General features: G+C 33.0%; 1 protein-coding gene and 2 long non-coding RNA genes across 3 annotated transcripts; all 3 read left to right on the forward strand.

The window, feature by feature from the left end:
* The first annotated feature begins 2,804 nt into the window (after positions 1–2,804).
* Positions 2,805–9,284, forward strand: LOC146935970 (putative ABC transporter C family member 15). The gene is made up of 10 exons (XM_085750969.1): positions 2,805–3,786; positions 4,322–5,757; positions 5,856–5,942; positions 6,051–6,650; positions 6,747–6,911; positions 7,221–7,515; positions 7,779–8,299; positions 8,389–8,452; positions 8,563–8,802; positions 8,952–9,284. Exons 1-10 carry the CDS (start codon positions 2,943–2,945, stop codon positions 9,053–9,055), a joined length of 4,356 nt encoding a protein of 1,451 aa, XP_085607095.1. The 5' UTR covers positions 2,805–2,942; the 3' UTR covers positions 9,056–9,284.
* Positions 9,285–16,938: 7,654 nt separating this feature from the next.
* Positions 16,939–17,447, forward strand: LOC146935971 (uncharacterized). The gene is made up of 3 exons (XR_015033121.1): positions 16,939–16,985; positions 17,067–17,127; positions 17,278–17,447. It is a non-coding gene; the product is annotated as an uncharacterized LOC146935971 (long non-coding RNA).
* A 62-nt stretch (positions 17,448–17,509) lies between these two features.
* On the forward strand, positions 17,510–18,817 carry LOC146935972 (uncharacterized). Its single transcript, XR_015033122.1, has 4 exons — positions 17,510–17,565; positions 17,686–17,785; positions 18,044–18,137; positions 18,382–18,817. It is a non-coding gene; the product is annotated as an uncharacterized LOC146935972 (long non-coding RNA).
* Positions 18,818–18,933: the final 116 nt, after the last annotated feature.

The following is an 18,933-nucleotide window of genomic DNA, read 5'->3' on the forward strand; positions in this document are numbered from 1 at the left end:
TTATCCCTATTGTAAATTTGGTCCTTTTTGCCAATTTTGACCGGTCAACGCCTACGTGGCACGCCACATGTGTTATTATTTAATTAAAAAATTAAAAAAAACCATATAATCATTTTTTTAATTAAATAAATGAAAAATGAAATAAAAAAAATAAAAAAAAATCAGAAAAAAAAGAAGGGGAATTAGTCACTTTAGTCCCTGAATGGGGAACGATTCGTCAATTTAGTCCCTAAATGCAGATAAATTGCAAAATAGTCCCTGAATGTAGACTTTGTTAATCAATTTAGTCCCTGAATGCAGACTCCGTTAGTCAATTTAGTCCCTGAATGTAGACTTCGTTAGTCACTTTAGTCCCTGAAATTGACCATGCAGGGACTGTTTTGCATATTATCTGCATTCAGGGACTAAATTGACGAATCGTTCCCCATTCAGGGACTAAAGTGACTAATTCCCCAAAAAAGAATTAAAAAATATTTATCAAACATCTTCTTCCTTATTCATCTTGATTAAAACACAAAAAAATTGAATCTTTTTTCCCCTTCTCTTCCTCCTTCCCTAATTAAAACCCAGGTGGTCTTTTCCTTCACACCAACATCGTTCCCACTTTCTTCATTACCTTAATCCCATCTTCTTCTTCGTCCAATTAAGCTACTGTTTCAGGTTTTTCTTTGGGTATCAAGAAAAGGGTCGGTTTTGAGATTCTGAAGGTGCAACACAAGAAGAAAGTCGAAGAGGGTGTTATGTGTGAATCATACAAACCCGAAAAATTGATGTGTGAGAATCTACATATCAATTTTTTCCAAAATCAACCTGAAAGCTTTTGCACAATAACATAGCACAAAATCAGATCTGAACATAACCCAACAAGCACAACATCACCGTAATCCAACAATCACAAAATCAAACCTCACATAAACCCATAAATTTCTTCTCCAAAACTTAATTAGGAACATACAATGATTAAGAAAAACAGAAAAAGAATAAGAGAGAGAGAGAGAGAGAGAGAGAGAGAGAGAGAGAGAGAGAGACGAATAAGAATAAGAAAGAAGAGGAAAGAATGAAAGAAGAAGGGAAAGGAGATGGAAGGAAGAAAGAAGAGGAACGAATAAGAAAGGAGAGAAACAGAAGAGAGAAAAGAAGGAGGATGGATTAAGAGAAGAGATCCAATTTTATTTTATTTTTGTTTTAAATTTATTTTTTCTGGGTTTTGTCCTGAGTTAACTTGAGTTTTTTGATAAATACTCCCTCCGTTTCAAAATGAGTGTCGTTTTAGGTGTTTACACACATATTAAGAAATGCAATGATTAAGAGAAGAAGAATGATTATTTTACCAAATTATCCTTATTAACTATTGGTTAGTTTTAAAAGCAATACTTTGGAAGTAGTGTGCTGAGTATTAATTGGAGGGTATAATTGAAAAGAAAAAGTTATTATTGCATTGGAAACTGAAAGCGACACTCATTTTGAAACAAATTTTTTTGGCTAAAGCGACACTCATTTTGAAACGGAGGGAGTATTTGAAGATGTTGATGAAGATGAATAAGAGGAGTAGGAGAGAAGATGAAGCAAAGTACAAAAAAAAATCGGTTTTTTTTAATTCTTTTTTTCTGAATTTTTTTTTATTTCATTTTTCATTTATTTAATTAAAAAAATGATTATATGATTTTTTTTTAATTTTTTAATTAAATAATTATACACGTGGCGTGCCACGTAGGCGTTGACCGGTCAAAATTGGCAAAAATGACCAAATTTGCAATGAGGCTAAAACTTAGGGGGCCAAAATTGTAGTTTTCATACTTAGGGGGCCAAAATTGTAAGTTTTTGAAAGTTAAGGGGGGAAAAGTGCACTTTAGCCTTTAAAATAATATGAAGTATAAAACTAATGATATTGATTGTCAATTAATCTAGTAAAGTGGTAAACATTTTAATTATATTAATTGAGGGGATCATATCCTAATATATATTTTATGAAACATTTTTAATTATATTTTATGAAACATTTTAACATAGTTTAGTTGTGTCATATATAAAGAAAAAAAAAATTAAAAATGTGGGGGACCATGGCCTCCATAGGCCACTCCTGTCCCTCCGCCACAAGTGACTAAATTTCTACCATTTAACAAACTAATATTTAAATCTCGACTAAAATAGGTATATATGTAATATCCAACATACTTCTAATAAGATTATTTATACACTTTTTTTTTTTCCTTTTCATTATATGCCATTTTATACTCATTTAGTATTTTAGTCTTTTCATCTCGTCGAAAAAAGAAATATTAGTGTTTTCATTGGGTTTAACTTTTTATTTATTTAGTGTAAAAAAAAAACAAACTTTTTATTTACCTCACAAATTTTATTTACTTACCTTGTGGCAGAACGTCACAAATTTTATTTTCTTACCTTGTTGTGGAGAAGACATATTTTAGTCAACAAATCCCTTTCAATTTAAAGACGACATAACTAGTTTTGTTCGATTTTTTTATTTTTAAGGATAATCTTGTCCGAAAATTGTTTCTAAATATTTTTGTTTAAAATTTTATAAAAATATTATTTGTTACAAATCTTATAAAATTAAAATTCATACACAATCTTTCAAAATCCTCAAGACTTTTTACGTCTAAATAATATTTTTTTTAAATCTCCATCCAATACACCTATATACCAGTTAAATTGAAATCTTATACTTATATTTGTTACCTTTATATATATATATATATATATATATATATATATATATATATATATATATATATATATATATATATATTATATTATCCTCTTTCTAATATGCATGTTATTTATTTCAGGAATTGCAAGATCATTGGCTACATTAGCGTTACACATTCTCTGTGTTTCTCTTCATTATACATGTTGCAACTTGCAACATTAGAGTGAGTAAAAAGAGAGAAACACTTGAAGTTCAACAACCAACCATAGCCATGCTAGAACCTCTCTTAGGAACAATCACCAATGTAGCGTTCTTCTATATGATTTTGATATGGGTTTTATTCAATAGTTTGAAACTAAGCAAACATAATAACAATAATCTACGTTTCAAACACAAACCAACCCTATTTGCTTTTATCACTGTTTTGTTCAATGGTGTTATGTCAGTTTTGAACGTAGCTACTATTTTCTATGATTATAGTTACACCACAAGTGGAGTCATAGGATATAACCCTAACCCTATTTCATTGTCTTTGACTTGGGTTTTAGCAACATTAGTTTCATACTATTCAATGAAGAAAACACTAGGGGAGTGTAAAAGGTTTCCTATTGTTCTAATTCTTTGGTGGGTCTTTGCTACTATTTTTGATATAATCTCATTATCTTTAAAACTAGTAAAAAATTCAGAATCCATGAACTTTAGGGTTTTTCTGCTGGAGAATATAGTTGGTGCAGTTTCTTTGCCTATTTTGTTACTTCTATGCATCAATGCACTTCCCAATGTGTGTACAAAGGAACAAAGCGAAACCGAACAACGATTACTAGAAGAAGAGTCTGAATCTTCTACTTTGGGAGAAGAAGATGAAGAGGCTTTCACAAAAGCTAGTTTATGGAGTCTGCTCACATTCACTTGGTTGAATCCTATTTTTAAAATCGGTCGGATTCAAAAGCTTGAACATGTCCATGTTCCTTGTGTTCCTCACTCTGAAACTGCTGCTATTGCTTCTTCTATGTTGAAAGAATCTATTCACAATCAAACACTTAAAGGTGGTTCCTTGGCAAAAGCTATTATCTTCTTTATTTGGAAATCCATGGCCTTCAATGCAGTTTTAGCAGGTCTGCTTATTTTATTTTAATGCCCTAAATAATATGTGCAACATTAAGTTATTTACATGCTACTATATGTTTTGTTTGTTTTAGATTTCATCCATGTAATGGTAGATTATTTTTAAATATTTTATTTAAAAGAAAATTAAGAATGAACTAATATAACAATAACTACCTTTTGTGTGACTCTTAACGTCACTTTCAAATATTTTACTAAGAAATAATTTTTTTCCCTTTGGACACTTACATATTTTTTTAAATAGTGTTTAAAATGTCAAATAATTTTTTTTTAATGAATATTTATAATTTATGCATAACTTTTTATAATTATTCATTATCCTTGCTATCAATCCAAAACAAATTTGTTCTTTCTTAGTATTTGTTCTTGTTATCAATCCAAAACAAACTTGCTACTTTTTATCCTTGCTCCAAACCTTGCATGCATCATTTTTGCCTCTTTACTAATTTGTCTATGTACTACATTTACTCATTTGATTTATATACTGTGATTACTAATATGATTTTATATTATGCATACTTTCAGGAGTTAATACTATTGCATCCTATATTGGTCCATTGTTGATATCAAACTTCGTAAATTTTTTGTTATCCAAAAGTGATAATTCAAACAATCAATATGGACTGATTATTGCCTCCATTCTCTTCCTCTCAAAAACTGTGGAGTCATTGAGTCAGAGACAATGGTACTTTGGCGCTCAAAGAATTGGAATTCGAGTCCGTGCAGCTCTTATGGCCCAAGTTTATAGCAAGTCTCTAATGGTCAAGTGTCGTGTACCGGCAGATGGTAACATCACCAATTTGATTAACGTAGATATCGATAGAGTTGGAGATTTTTGCAATCATATTCATGGTATTTGGCTGATTCCGGTTCAGACATTTTTGGCGTTGATCATCTTATGCATAAATCTAGGTTGGATACCTTCCCTTGTTGCCTTTGCTGTCACAACTTTGGTCATGGTTTGTAACACACCTTTGGCCATCATGCAAAAAGGTCTGCACTCCAAAATCATGGAAGCTACAGATGCAAGAATGAAAATGACATCAGAAACCATCAAGAACATGGGAATTTTGAAGTTGCATTCATGGGAATTAAGATTTATGCAGAAACTTCTCTGGTTTAGGGACACTGAAATGAGCTGGGTGAAAAAATTCCTCCATGCAAGTTCAGCAGTAGCCACTCTTTTTTGGACAACTCCAACTTTGGTTTCTGTTCTCACTTTTGGAGCTTGTATATTGGTGAAGACTGAGCTAACTGCGGCGACAGTCCTCTCAGCTCTTGCAACGTTCCGCATTCTACAAGAACCAATTTACAATATGCCCGAGCTTATATCCATGATTACTCAAACCAAAGTATCAGTTGATCGTATCCGCAAGTTCATAGAAAAAGAAGATCAAAATCCATTCATTAATAGGCCTGCTTCCGAATCTTCAACGTTTTCTATTGAAATCAAGCCAGCGGAATATGCATGGGAAGCAAATGATCCAACCACCACCAAGAAACCAACAATTACAATTAAAGAATCATTTACGATAAATAAAGGTCACAAGGTAGCGATATGTGGACCAGTAGGGTCTGGAAAATCAAGTTTGCTTCTCGGTATGCTTGGTGAGATTCCATTGGTTTCTGGGGAAGCAACCAAAGTGTATGGAACCAGAAGCTATGTGCCACAAAGTCCATGGATCCAATCTGGAACTGTGAGAGAAAACATACTCTTCGGAAAGGAAATGGATAAATTTTTCTATGAAAATGTCCTGGATGGTTGTGCATTGAACCATGATATCAAAATATGGAGGCCATACGGAGATTTAACCCCTGTGGAGGAGAGGGGTATTAACTTAAGTGGAGGGCAGAAACAAAGAATTCAACTGGCAAGGGCGGTCTATAATGACTCAGATATTTATTTCCTTGATGATCCTTTTAGTGCTGTTGATGCTCACACCGGAAGTCATTTGTTTAAGGTTAGTAGTGCTACCGATTGTTTCTTTTCATTCAAGCATTTTCTAATTTAACTTTCATTTCGTTCAAATAACTTACCAAAAGTGAAAATGTTGTGCAGGAATGTCTTCTGAAACTGTTGTGTGATAAAACAGTTGTTTATGCCACACATCAGATGGAATTCTTGGAAGCCGCAGACGTTATTTTGGTAAGCTATACTGATAAAGTTTCTGTCATTGATGAAATTACTTTCATCACTGCACCTATTTAATTTTTATTGCTCTCCTATTCTCATCGATAATTAACTTATGGTCAGGTTATGAAAGATGGACAAATAGTGGAGTCGGGAAGCTATAGAGATCTCATAGCATGTCCTGATAAAAGTCTTGTCCAACTAATGGCGGCTCATAAAGAAACATTAAAACACATTCCATCCGAAGAAGTAGATGATTCTCTTAGCTGCAATAGCAGACCCTGCCCAAAAAATCTAATTGAAATTGATGAACAGAATTGTCAGGAGATCGCCAAGGATGAGAAGAGAACTAGAGAAGAGGAATCAATGACCGGTCGAGTAAAATGGAGTGTTTACTCAACCTTTGTCACATTGGCTTACAAAGGAGCACTTGTTCCGGTTATTCTCCTGTGTCAAATTCTCTTTCAAGCTATGCAGATGGGAAGTAACTATTGGATTTCTTGGGCTGCAGAACAAAGGGGCAAGGTCAATAATGGGCGGCTTATAGGAATGTTTTCGCTTCTGTCTGGTGGGAGCTCCATCTTCATTCTGGGAAGGACTGTTTTAATGACAATAATTTCGGTCGAAACAGCTAGACGCCTTTATTATGGAATGACCACATCAGTTTTCAGGGCACCTATTTCCTTTTTTGATAACACACCTTCAAGCCGAATTCTGAGTAGGGTAAGTTTCACTAGTATTCTCTACATAATCATAATGGTATTATTGTTTTCATTTTTATTCAAATTATTACAATTGTGTTCTTTTTTATTGTTACAGTCATCTACAGATCAAACAAGGGCAGATAGCGACATTCCATACAGATTAGCTGGACTAGTCTTTGCACTTATCCAGTTATTAAGTATCATTGTCTTAATGTCTCACGCCGCATGGCAAGTCCTTCTTGTCTTTTTTGCAGTTTTCGCCATCTCCATCTGGTATCAAGTAAGAGCTGTCAAACATTGGAAATTTGTCAAGACTTTTTTGAATGCATCTGTTAATCATCTGCTTTTGGACACGGCTTTTCTTTATGTTAATCTTCTATTATTTCAATTTTAATGTTAGTCAATAAGTGGTTCCTATACTTTCGGAGGAGTAATTTGTTATTTGCGAAAATCTTTTCTAGTGTTGGCCTTTTTGTTATTAAATGGATCATATATAGTAGTATTTAAATATTTGCATTGCATGTGCTCACTCTTGCATGAATTATCCTAGTATTCAAATGATGATGGAAATTATGTACTTTTTTTGAAGGTGTATTATACCACTACAGCCAGGGAATTGGCCAGGATGGTAGGGATTCGAAAGACGCCAATCTTGCATCACTTCTCGGAATCAATTGCCGGGGCTACCACGATCCGGTGTTTCAATCAAGAGAATATATTCTTGACCAAGGCTATGTCTTTAATCGATGATTATTCTCGTGTAGCTTTTCACAACTATGCCACCATGGAATGGTTGTCTGTTAGAATTAATTTTCTCTTTAATTTGGTCTTCTATTTTGTTCTCGTCATCTTGGTTACTTTGCCGAGGTCTTCCATTGATCCAAGTAAGTTCCTTCCCTACCCTTTCATCCTATATAAGAAGTGATAGTTTCAAATTTCATCCATGTATGCCATTTTATTTTCAATAGTCCAATTAAGAAACTACATTAGAATTTTCGATATGAATGTCAAGTTTACACTTATCAACATTCAACATCGACATAGTCTCTCTAAAGCACAAAAGAGATTACTAAGATTAGAATCAGATTCCATAGTTTCTTCTAGTAGAGATCAGATCTACAGGTTAATAGTTTCCTCTAATTTTCAGGCTTAGCAGGTCTTGTAGCTACTTATGGTTTGAGCCTCAATGTACTTCAGGCTTGGGTGATATGGAACCTTTGTAACGTCGAGAACAAAATGATATCAGTAGAGAGAATATTCCAATACTCTACTATACCTTCTGAAGCACCATTAGTTATTCAAGATTGTAGGCCGGCACCAGAGTGGCCTAACGAAGGAAAGATCGAACTCCACAACCTGCATATACAATACGATCCTGCTGCTCCCATCGTTCTCAAAGGTGTCACTTGTGTCTTCCCAGGACATAAAAAAATTGGAGTAGTAGGCCGGACAGGGAGTGGGAAATCTACTATGGTGCGAGCTCTCTTTCGAGTGGTGGAGCCTTTAAGAGGAAGCATAGTGATTGATGGTGTAAATATTTCCAATATTGGTCTGCATGATTTAAGGTCTAAACTCGGCATAATTCCTCAGGATCCGACATTGTTTTTAGGCACCGTAAGGACCAACTTGGATCCTTTGGAAGAACAAACAGACGAAGAGCTATGGGAGGTGAGAATTAGAATATTTTCTTGAAAATGTGATTATTATTGATATGACTTCTACGAAAAAAATCAAAATAATAACTACTTTTTTTTCAGGTTCTCCGCAAGTGCCATCTCACTGAATTAGTACGACAAGATCCAAGGCTTCTCGATGCACCAGGTATACATATTTTGTTAAACCACATTTGGTTTTGTTTTATCTTTGTTCCAATAAACAAAACATGTTATTAATATTAAACATCCTTTAAATCATCACAAACACCTGTGCAGTGGCTGAGAATGGAGAAAATTGGAGCCTTGGACAACGACAACTAGTTTGCCTTGCTAGGCTGCTTCTGAATAAAAGAAAAATTTTGGTCCTAGACGAGGCAACTGCATCCATAGACACTGCAACTGATAGTTTAATTCAGAAAACTATCAGGGAAGAAACAAGTGATTGCACCGTCATTACAGTAGCGCACAGAATTCCTACCGTCATTGATAACGATATGGTTTTAGTCCTCAACGAAGGTACAAAACGGACCGAGTAGACAGTATGTAATTCAATAATATATCATTTCGGGTTTAGTAATATTCACAAAAAGTATTAACAGCATATTAATGCTTATCATTTTGTATGGTTGGAGCTGATCAACACTCTACTATTTTGATTTATACAGGTAGAATTTTGGAGTATGATAATCCAGCTCGATTGCTACGGGACCAATCTTCTTCGTTCTCAAAGTTGGTGTCGGAATTTTCAAGGAGATCATCTCAAAGTTAACTCATTACACTAACAACATAAAGATGAAGAGTACTAGAGTAATTGTTTCCGTAGTTTCTATACTGGTTTCATTCAAAATTATTGAACGAGGCTTCAACAGAACTCAACTGTTTTATATATACCATTGTAAATATTTCTGGAGGTTCAATCTCATATAGCATTCTGTTATCTCATGGGAATTAAATACTTATGTTGTTTCATATAGCAATCAAAATGTGCATTTGTGAATGACTTTAATTTGTGCTTTAGAAAACCAGGTTTATTTTATTTTTTTACAAATTCTGATTAAACATGTGTGGGAGTGACTAGTATGTATCAGAATTCAAAATTAGGTTTAGCATTGGATAGTAGGCATGCCTTTAAAACTGTATCATCAATTCCTGTTAAAAACACACAGCCAATAAAGGGACTAAAATAGTCAAAATGTTGTATTATTGAAAAACACTTTAAGAAGGTATTTTTTGTAGGGAACTTTAAGAAGGTATTGTAACGGTGCTCCTCCTCAAGTCTCAGGTTCGATTTTCTCTGGTGCTAATTTGGGTGAGCTAATTTAGCTTCTTCAACAAAACAAAAAATCAACTTAAAGTAACATGTTTTAGACCGGTTCAAAAGTGTATAACCGACTTAAGTTTCGATTATTACCGTGTTATTGTTTACAAACAACCGTCTTATATTGAATTGTTTTGGCTGTATAGCCAAAACAAAATAAAATATTTAATTGTTTTGAATGTTTAGACCCATTTTTTAATCTTTTTACCCATGAATACTTCTCGTGGGACTCTGCCTCTCAAAATTCAAAATTCTATCGTTTAAACCCATTTTTTATTTTATTTTTATTTAATAAACTTAGCAAGGTAAGCAATAGTAATAACACAGGTGATCATTATGATGAGTCTGACAGTGATAATAACATCTCTAGTCATACAATTTGAAATTCTCAATCTAGTTCTAATTTTGTTGATAACAACATGGATGGTAGGACTCTAACAGAGCTATTCCCTTGATGTTACGCACAATGCCTTGTGCATTGACTATTCTGATGTCGAAGTTCCATTTGAATTATAATCTGGTTTAATACACTTGTTGCCCAAGTTCCTCACGAGCATCTCAAGGAATTCCACATTGTCTGTTCAACCATGAAGCATCAAGGATTCTAGAAGAGCACATCAAATGGTGGACCTTTCCATTCTCACTTCAAGACACAGCTAAAGACTGATTGTACTACTACCTTTAACCAAGTTCTGTAACAAACTGGAACAACCTGAAAAAGTTGTTCCTGGAGAAGTTCTTTTCATCATCTAGAGCTGCCTCAATGAGAAAAGAAATATGCGGCACCAGACAAAGTAACAGAGAATCATTGCATGAATAATGTACAAGATTCAAGAAATTATGTGCAAGGTGTCCTTATCATCAAATCTCTGAACAAATTCTCATCTAATAATCTTATGAGGGCTTTTTGTCCATGGATTGAAACATCATGGATGAAAACTCATGTAGATGCAAGAAATCCGATTGAAAATATGTCCATTAACTTCCAACAATTAACAACAAGAAGCGACTTAGTGGTCACAAAAAGAAGGCGGTTAGTAATTTATATAGGTTTTTTAGTCATCTTTTAGAGTCAATTTAGAGTAGAAATAGCTCGTTTAATTACAATTTATAAAAAGACAAGAACAGGAAAATATGCCTGAAGCCATAGAAATACACCCAAACCAGACAACTTTGTGACTGTGCTATGCCTTTTTACAATTTTATCAATGTTACTCCTTGGGGCATAGTCATTACATGTATTTTGCTGCGAAGACACGGTGCATAAAGTGAAGAAAGAAGCAAGACCAACCTCTTCATCACTCACAACGTGTGTTATGAGTTGTGTGTTGCGAGTTTAGAGAGAATCATAAAGATTCAGCCTTGCATTGGCTCAGGTCGCAGGCTGCAAAGTTGCTTCACGAGAATCTGAAGAAATTGCTATGATCAGTATCGCAATGGATTGACTCGAGGACGAGGACCATCAAGGTTGTGTCACGGATATCACAATGAAATGCATCAGTATTAGCCTCTTTAAGGCTCGCCTCACAAGATTTATTCTCGCGGCGCGGGCCAACTTTTCCTAAATTTTTGGGAAAGACATGCCTATAAATACCATATCTCCAGGATAGTGGAAAGATGACATTTTGATGAGCAGATGACAACAAAAGTGCGATCTCAATTGTTTCAGAGCGATAAGAGAATTTATGGAGTAGATGAATCATCCATCAGTGATTTTGTTCTTATGTTTGTTTATTCATATGTATTAATGTGTTTAGACATCATGAGTAAGTAAAGCTCTATAGGTTAGGTCATGAGAGAGGAACTTTATGTAGTAGTTTGGATCATGTAACTTTAAATAATTCTATCAATTTCAATTGATTACTTTTTCTTATTTTATTCAATTATACTTGTGCTTAATGCTAATTATGTTTATATTACTCATAAATTGATCTGAATCCAAGGACTACTAACCCTAGCATTGATAGTAAAACTAGTATATATTGTTCAGTTATTCCTTAGCATAGATATAATCTAAGAATAATTGTGTGCTTACTTTGGTGTTCTTAAACCTACAATGGTCATGGGCTGACCTAAAATATTAGGGAGTAGTGACTGTTGAAGACAGTTAATGACCAAGACATTGACCTAGCTATTTTGATCAAATCTCTTAAAATTAAGCAATTAGTTAACACTATATTCATAGTTTGCAGTTACACAAACAATTTAGGGAAGAAAATTTGACATGACCTAGTCGCTTTTCACTCATTCTTAAGGAAAACAATTAATCATATTGCCAAATGCAAACACCCTCCCCAGTTACATTAATCCAAACCACCATCATAATTGTTTAGTTGAAATAACGTAATCCCCACAAATATGAACTTTATAAAATTTACTACTTGACGACGATATAATACACTTGCTATTTTGTTCATTGGTAAGTCAAACTCAACAACTAGAGTTTTTGGTATTTGCACATCACCAGAGCATCCTAAAGATGCATGTTCAACTTCGCAAGAAGGTGACACTGTTGATACCCTCTCAGGTCTATGCAAAAAATATTTATAATGAAAACTATGACTTGTCTTCCAACATGTATAACTTCAATTGGAAGTACCATCCAAATTTGAGATGGGAAAATACCTCTGACCACTAGCAACACCAATAGCCCTAAACAAACCAAGCCCCGCAATAGAACAGTGTAGAAGCAAATTGTAATCATTCATTTAGAAGATATTGTCAACTTGATGTCTGTCAACAGTCTTAAATCCAACAGAGAATAGATGCATCCATTAAAGATTTACATGAACATGATGGACAACTAGCAACTTCCATGAATCATATGCAAGCTCAAGGGATCGAAAATCTTCTTGCCTAGTCAAAACCAGATGCAAAATAGCAAATTCCATGAATCAGGTGCAACACATGAGTTGAAATGTCTTGAGAACTGCAAGGACCCTCGAGTTTGGCTCTCTTTATTGACAGAAACGTGGCAGGCTACAATAATTTTCTCATTTTTCTATGCTATATTCATGTCATATGCATAATATTGATTCTCTAATTTCAGTTGTTCATCCAGAAAATACAAACATTTAGTAAGCATTTTTTCAAGCAACCGAAAGATACTAACAGTGTCATAGTTGTTTTACAGCAAAAAGATCACTATGTTTAACAAGTTTGAACTTTAAAAGAGAAATGTATTAACAGAATGCTGCTATAACCACATTTTTGCATTCCATGGATTCAACAAGAGTTGCTACAGGTTACAGTTTAAAGAGAGTGTTGCCTAGTCAGAGTTATTTATGATATAAAGACATGTTTGTGATTTCTTTCGCCAAGTCGGTATTCACTACATAATTGATATGAATTTTCCTGTTAAAAGTTGAATGCCTTTGTTCCTTTTCTCCATAAGGTGATTTTGGTTCAATGTCATTGTTCAATTCCTTTTCACATACTGTTGTGTCATTCATATTTTGCCTGAATCATGATTTTAATGCTCCTCTGAAACTATTTTACAAACCTGTCGTCATAGAGAATATAAACTTTGTATATTTATTAATAGTTTTATAGAAGTCTGATTTACTTTTTAAGTTTAGTTGTTTATAAATCAATTTTACTTACAATGTTGTTTTCTGTAAAACATATTGAGATTAGGAAATATAAGTGTTGACTCATTTCAAGTCACTGGTGTTTATAATATTATATATTTATTTTTTCATAAGTTAGTTATCCAGCACTGGTTTACTTTATGAACCTAAGAATGCAACAACTACCTCTATTTAAATTTGGTTTCTAGTTTTGCATATCCTTGTTTTTGTATTTTCTGAATAATTTCCCTGGATGTGGCAAAATGAATAATTTCAGAGCTTCATTAATAAAGATTGTTTAAAAACATTTCATGACAAAATTTTGTTTTTATATTTTAGTCATTGTATCTATTTATAATTTTTGAGATTATTTTTCTCTTTGGTATTTTAATACAAACAGTTTCGTGGACATTCATGCTTGTTATTGTTCATTTATGAATGTCTTCTAAAGATAATGATGTTTTTTAGGACTTGAGAAGAGATCTGGAGAAGTCCTTCCTTTGCCCAACATTTGCATCAAGAAAAGAAATCAGAGAAATATACTCAAGTTAGATATCTTTGTAATATATTCTTCCAGATGTAACACAGCAATTCTGCAAGGCACTACTCCAATTTATGCCTAAGGAATGATAGTCAGCCTCATTTGATAAAAATGGACAGCTTGATCACAAGTTTTTTCATGGAATCAAGGAAACTAGGAGTAGGAGGACAAATTTAACCAACTCCAAGTGGAAGTAATATGTGTGCATTGTGAAATGTCAGGACTCGGGCAATTTTTCAACCTCTGACTCCTTTCTCTGAAATTTCAATTTACTGTTTGCATATTCCTTCCTAGTTCATACACTGGAAGTTGACTTGCCAATTTAGTGAAATTCAATAAAACACTAATTTTATTGCAATACTACTGATTGGATTCATTATAGTTACTCGCTGTTGGTGTTCTATGATGGAAACTAGTATTTTTGGTAATACGCTCATATTTATCTTTTTATCGAGTATTCTGAAAATTGGAGTACGATGAAATGGAATATTGAGAAATTTTAATCGAGGTGGTTGATGCATTCTTGGCTTGATAAAATATGCCAAATTCCTGTTTCCCCGACCATCCTAAGGAGAGAAGGCAATGGTAATGATGGTTTAAAGGAATCAAGTTTTTCTGCTATGCACTTGTTCTGTTTTATGCTTAAACATTTGAATGTTTCAATGTCAAAGATCTTCCTTTGTGCATTATCTATGAATAGTACTTATCTTGAGCATTTGTGCTTTCCTTCTTTGAAAATGATACTAAATTACTGTTGAAGGTTCTATTTGTTTTTATATTACAGAATCTGAAAACAAAGTATCTTGATTTCTCGTGTGTTATAAGTTGTTTTACAAAATTATTATTAATTAATGATATAAGAATGATAAATTAAAGAATTGAAAAAAATTGAGTAATAAATAATTAAGAATATAATAGGAAAAATAACACTAATGCATTGATGATATTGTAAAATGACGTATAATTTGAAACAATTTTCTTTTCATTTAAAGCAACTTATAATTAGGATCGGAGCGCGAGTATCATTTTAACACTTGAAGAGTTATTTGCACTATAATGACAACATTATTCAATTTAATAGTGGATAAAAAAAGAACTCTTTCACAGTAAGTTACTAAATACATTTTGGGTTTTTGATATGACTTTAGAATTTTTTCGTGAAATACATATAGAGAGGTCAGTTATGCATACAAGATATGAAATGATAACGATGACAGATTTGGTTTCTTGAGAGTTGAGATCAATTAGAGCCAAAGGTAACTCCAGGAGCAATCCTAAATTCAAAGCAATAAAAAAACACAGTTCATAATTTTCAAACGTTAGCACAATAAAAAGAACGGAAAAACTCAAAGTTCAAACTTTGACACCTACAAATAATGTCGTTGATAGCTAGCAACTGAGTTACATTTATAGGACGTAACTTACAACTTTTTATTGTAAACTTAACATGAAAACAAAAATGAAAAATATTTAATTCATAGAAAAATAAGATATTGGTTGGCAAGTGGTGGGAAGGTGCCAAGCTTCTGTGTGGTGCCAGTCAAATTGATACCAAAAGGATGGATCATTCATTTTCTTCTTCTTAATATCTCATCCATATGAAACTTCTTCTGTAATATGTTGCTGTGCTTCATCTAAATCTTTCCTTACGACCGGGAAGTAAGGAAGTCATACACGCTGCTGTTATAGTCAATGTACTATACTCCAATAATTTGCCACACATCGTAGAAAAGTCAGTCACAACTCAAGAGTTTATTTCCTCAAATAAATAAAATACTAAAGTGTTTATTTGGGATTGAGATCGACAGTAATTGTTATTTTGACACCGTAAAACAGTTCATTTAATTTTAATCGATTGTTAAATTGAGATTAGACGGTTTAAATTTTCAGTTTGATGTTTAGGGTCCGTTTAGTTCGAGAATTAGGAGGGGAGGGGAGAGATTTTAACAGAGGGGAGGGGAGATATTTTATTTAAAAATGTGTTTGGTTCGCAAGGGGGAGGGGAGAGATTTTAAAATTATTTTATTGTTTTACCATTAAACTTAATTAAATAAGGATAATAAAGTAACGAAACAATAACGATGTAATCAATAAAAACACGATGTAGACGATGAAATAATGGATTAGTAATAGGGTTGTTACAAGTAGTAATAAAATTTGTTACAAGGAAAAGTTGTTAATAAAGTTGTTAATAATCTATCTATATATAAAAGTTGTCCCAAGCCAATTTTGAAGCCCTAATTTTTCCAAAACCCTAATGGCTACAATTACTGTTTTACCCTAACTAAATCGTTAATTATGAAAACAAAAAAAAAAGGAAATCACAGGATAAACATAAAACCCTAATAAAAGGAAATCATCTATCTATATATAAAAGTTGTCCCAAGCCAATTTTGAAGCCTTAATTTTTCCAAAACCCTAATGGCTACAATTACTGTTTTACCCTAACTAAATCGTTAATTATGAAAACAAAAAAAAAAGGAAATCACAGGATAAACATAAAACCCTAATAAAAGGAAATCATCTATCTATATATAAAAGTTGTCCCAAGCCAATTTTGAAGCCCTAATTTTTCCAAAACCCTAATGGCTACAATTACTGTTTTACCCTAACTAAATCGTTAATTATGAAAACAAAAAAAAGGAAATCACAGGATAAACATAAAACCCTAATAAAAGGAAATCATCTATCTATATATAAAAGTTGTCCCAAGCCAATTTTGAAGCCCTAATTTTTCCAAAACCCTAATGGCTACAATTACTGTTTTACCCTAACTAAATCGTTAATTATGAAAACAAAAAAAAAGGAAATCACACGATAAACATAAAACCCTAATAAAAGGAAATCATCTATCTATATATAAAAGGAAATCAAGGAAACAAATTGGATGGATAAACATCACAAAAAAAAAACGTAAATCACGGTTCTATATTGTTTCCTATTTTGTTTCCACTCTAAACTATCTGCTTCTATAACAAATAAAGCCGCAAGTCAGAAATCCTTTCTCCACTTCTTGACCTATGGCTGGAAGAACCATGGAAACTCTCCTCTCCTATCACTGCCTAACTGGTAGACACTTCAACACATATTCCTAAATATTTAACTTTTATGGTCGCCGACCCATGGAAGTACTGCTGTTTTCCCCTTTTTTCTTTTCTCCAATTCATTTTCTTTCTGATATGAAATTTAATTTACCATCTTTTCTCCTCTTTATGCAATCTTGGATGCGGCAAATTAGAGCAGAGATTGGTGCTGTATCCAAAGCTGATGGGTAGATACTTTTATCTTTCTCAATTTATTTTTTTATATTCGATGCATTTCACCTTAAACTTCTTTTTCATTGTAAAACCAGCTCTGCCATTTTCGAGATGGGTAATACCAAAGTCATTGCTACTGTTTATGGCCCTAGAGAGGTACTTTACAATCAATCATTTTACTTGCTTATGCATCGTCATTCGTCTAAATTTATATATTTTCTAATGGAATAATCAGCTTTGCTGCTTACAAAAGTTTTGAGCTTTAGATGATGTTGTCGTTTTTATAGTATCTTCTATATATTTCAGGTGCAAAATAGGAGCCAACAAATGAGCGACAAGGCTCTGGTATAGCTCAAATTTCATTTTTTTTTATTTTGTTTATATGATTTTAGAGGAGATAATCATGATTTGTTGATAGTTTAGGAAAAATTTAATTTTGAGCTTATTTTGTATATCCATTGATCTTGATTTGTATGTTTTGGGTTTGAAGGTCTTAATTTTGTGCCAGTGTTATTTGTAATCGAAATATGTGTTTTTAACATGCGCTTCTCTGTTCTATGGTAGATAGTAGAAGACTGAATTGTGAACATCATGGTGAGTTTTGTTTATTTTTTATTTTTCTGAAAGAGGTGAGTTTTGTTTAATTGTTGGTTAATAATCTTTATTCATTTGATTCTATGCTTATTTGGTATTGTATCCCTTATCTACCTCTAGGGTTCGACATTTCTTGCTGGCTTTGAACTTGGTGGTTGATCCATAACTCAAAGTCACAGTGACGACCCATTTCGGCGACGATTCATTTTCGACCGTCAAGGTAATGATTCCCATAAAATTGTAAAATATTACCCCTACTCTTTCTCTACAAGGTACCGCATATACTCTATAGTTTTCCTATGATTTATTTATGATTTATATTTTAGATTATTGAGTTTTGATTTTTGATTCTAGATGTCTGATAATCAACATTTGAGTTTTGATTTTTTTCCTAAAAAAAACCATTTGAAGTTTTGATTTTGATTTTACATTATTCATCATTGTGTTTTGATTTCGGTTTTTACCTGCTATTTTGCAGATTTTATTGGTGATTATGCTTATTATGATTATTTAAAATAACCGCACGAAAGTGAGAAATTCGGGTTTTTTAGCTCCAACACAGATTGCAGCAGGTAACAATATTACTTCTCATCGTTGTCAATTTGTGTTCACGGCTTCTCAAATTTAAATGTTTACTTATATATGTATTTCTAAGGTACCCTATTAAAAAACTGTGTATCCAATCCTATCGCGGAGTCAACGTAATCTTTCAAACTCACATTAACTCAATTGTATTGTTTTGTCAAAGAATTTGTGGGTATTTTATATCTATTCAAGTTATGTTTTAAACAAATTTTTTTACGCAAATGTCTGCAGGATGTACAGGAGATTGAAGACTCATGTAGCAATACCTCTGTGATTGACACACCAACCAGCAAGACAAGTCTTAAGAGGTCCTCTGATAGCATTAACTCTGTGGTTGTTGAACATGGTGAAGCTGGTCAGGCATCGGTTACAAAACCTAACAGGGTTGTTCGTGTCAAGATTGAGCCTACCGACACTAAAGCTGTTTAACTTGCTCGAATGCTGGAACTATCTGCTTTGTTAGCGAATTTCTTCAATCTCAATGAATCAGACATTTAGGATTCAATGTTTTTCCTTTCTGTAACATGGTCGATGTCATGGAACGTTTGTGGCAATTTATTTTATGAGTTGAATTATACTATTTTTTCGATTCAAGGTAAGTATTTACTTTCATATTTGCGCTATATTTGTTCTTTTGTATGACCCGTGCGTTAGCACGGGTCGATGGTCTAGTATGGAATAAAAGTTATTACAAAATAATATAACCTAATAATAATAATAAAAGTTGTTACAAGGATAATATTAAGATTTCAAATTAATCTAAGGATAATTTTGACAGTGCAA

This window comes from Medicago sativa, chromosome 3, assembly GCF_051527215.1.
Source record: "Medicago sativa cultivar Bolivia chromosome 3, Bolivia_mono, whole genome shotgun sequence".
NCBI lineage: Eukaryota > Viridiplantae > Streptophyta > Magnoliopsida > Fabales > Fabaceae > Medicago > Medicago sativa.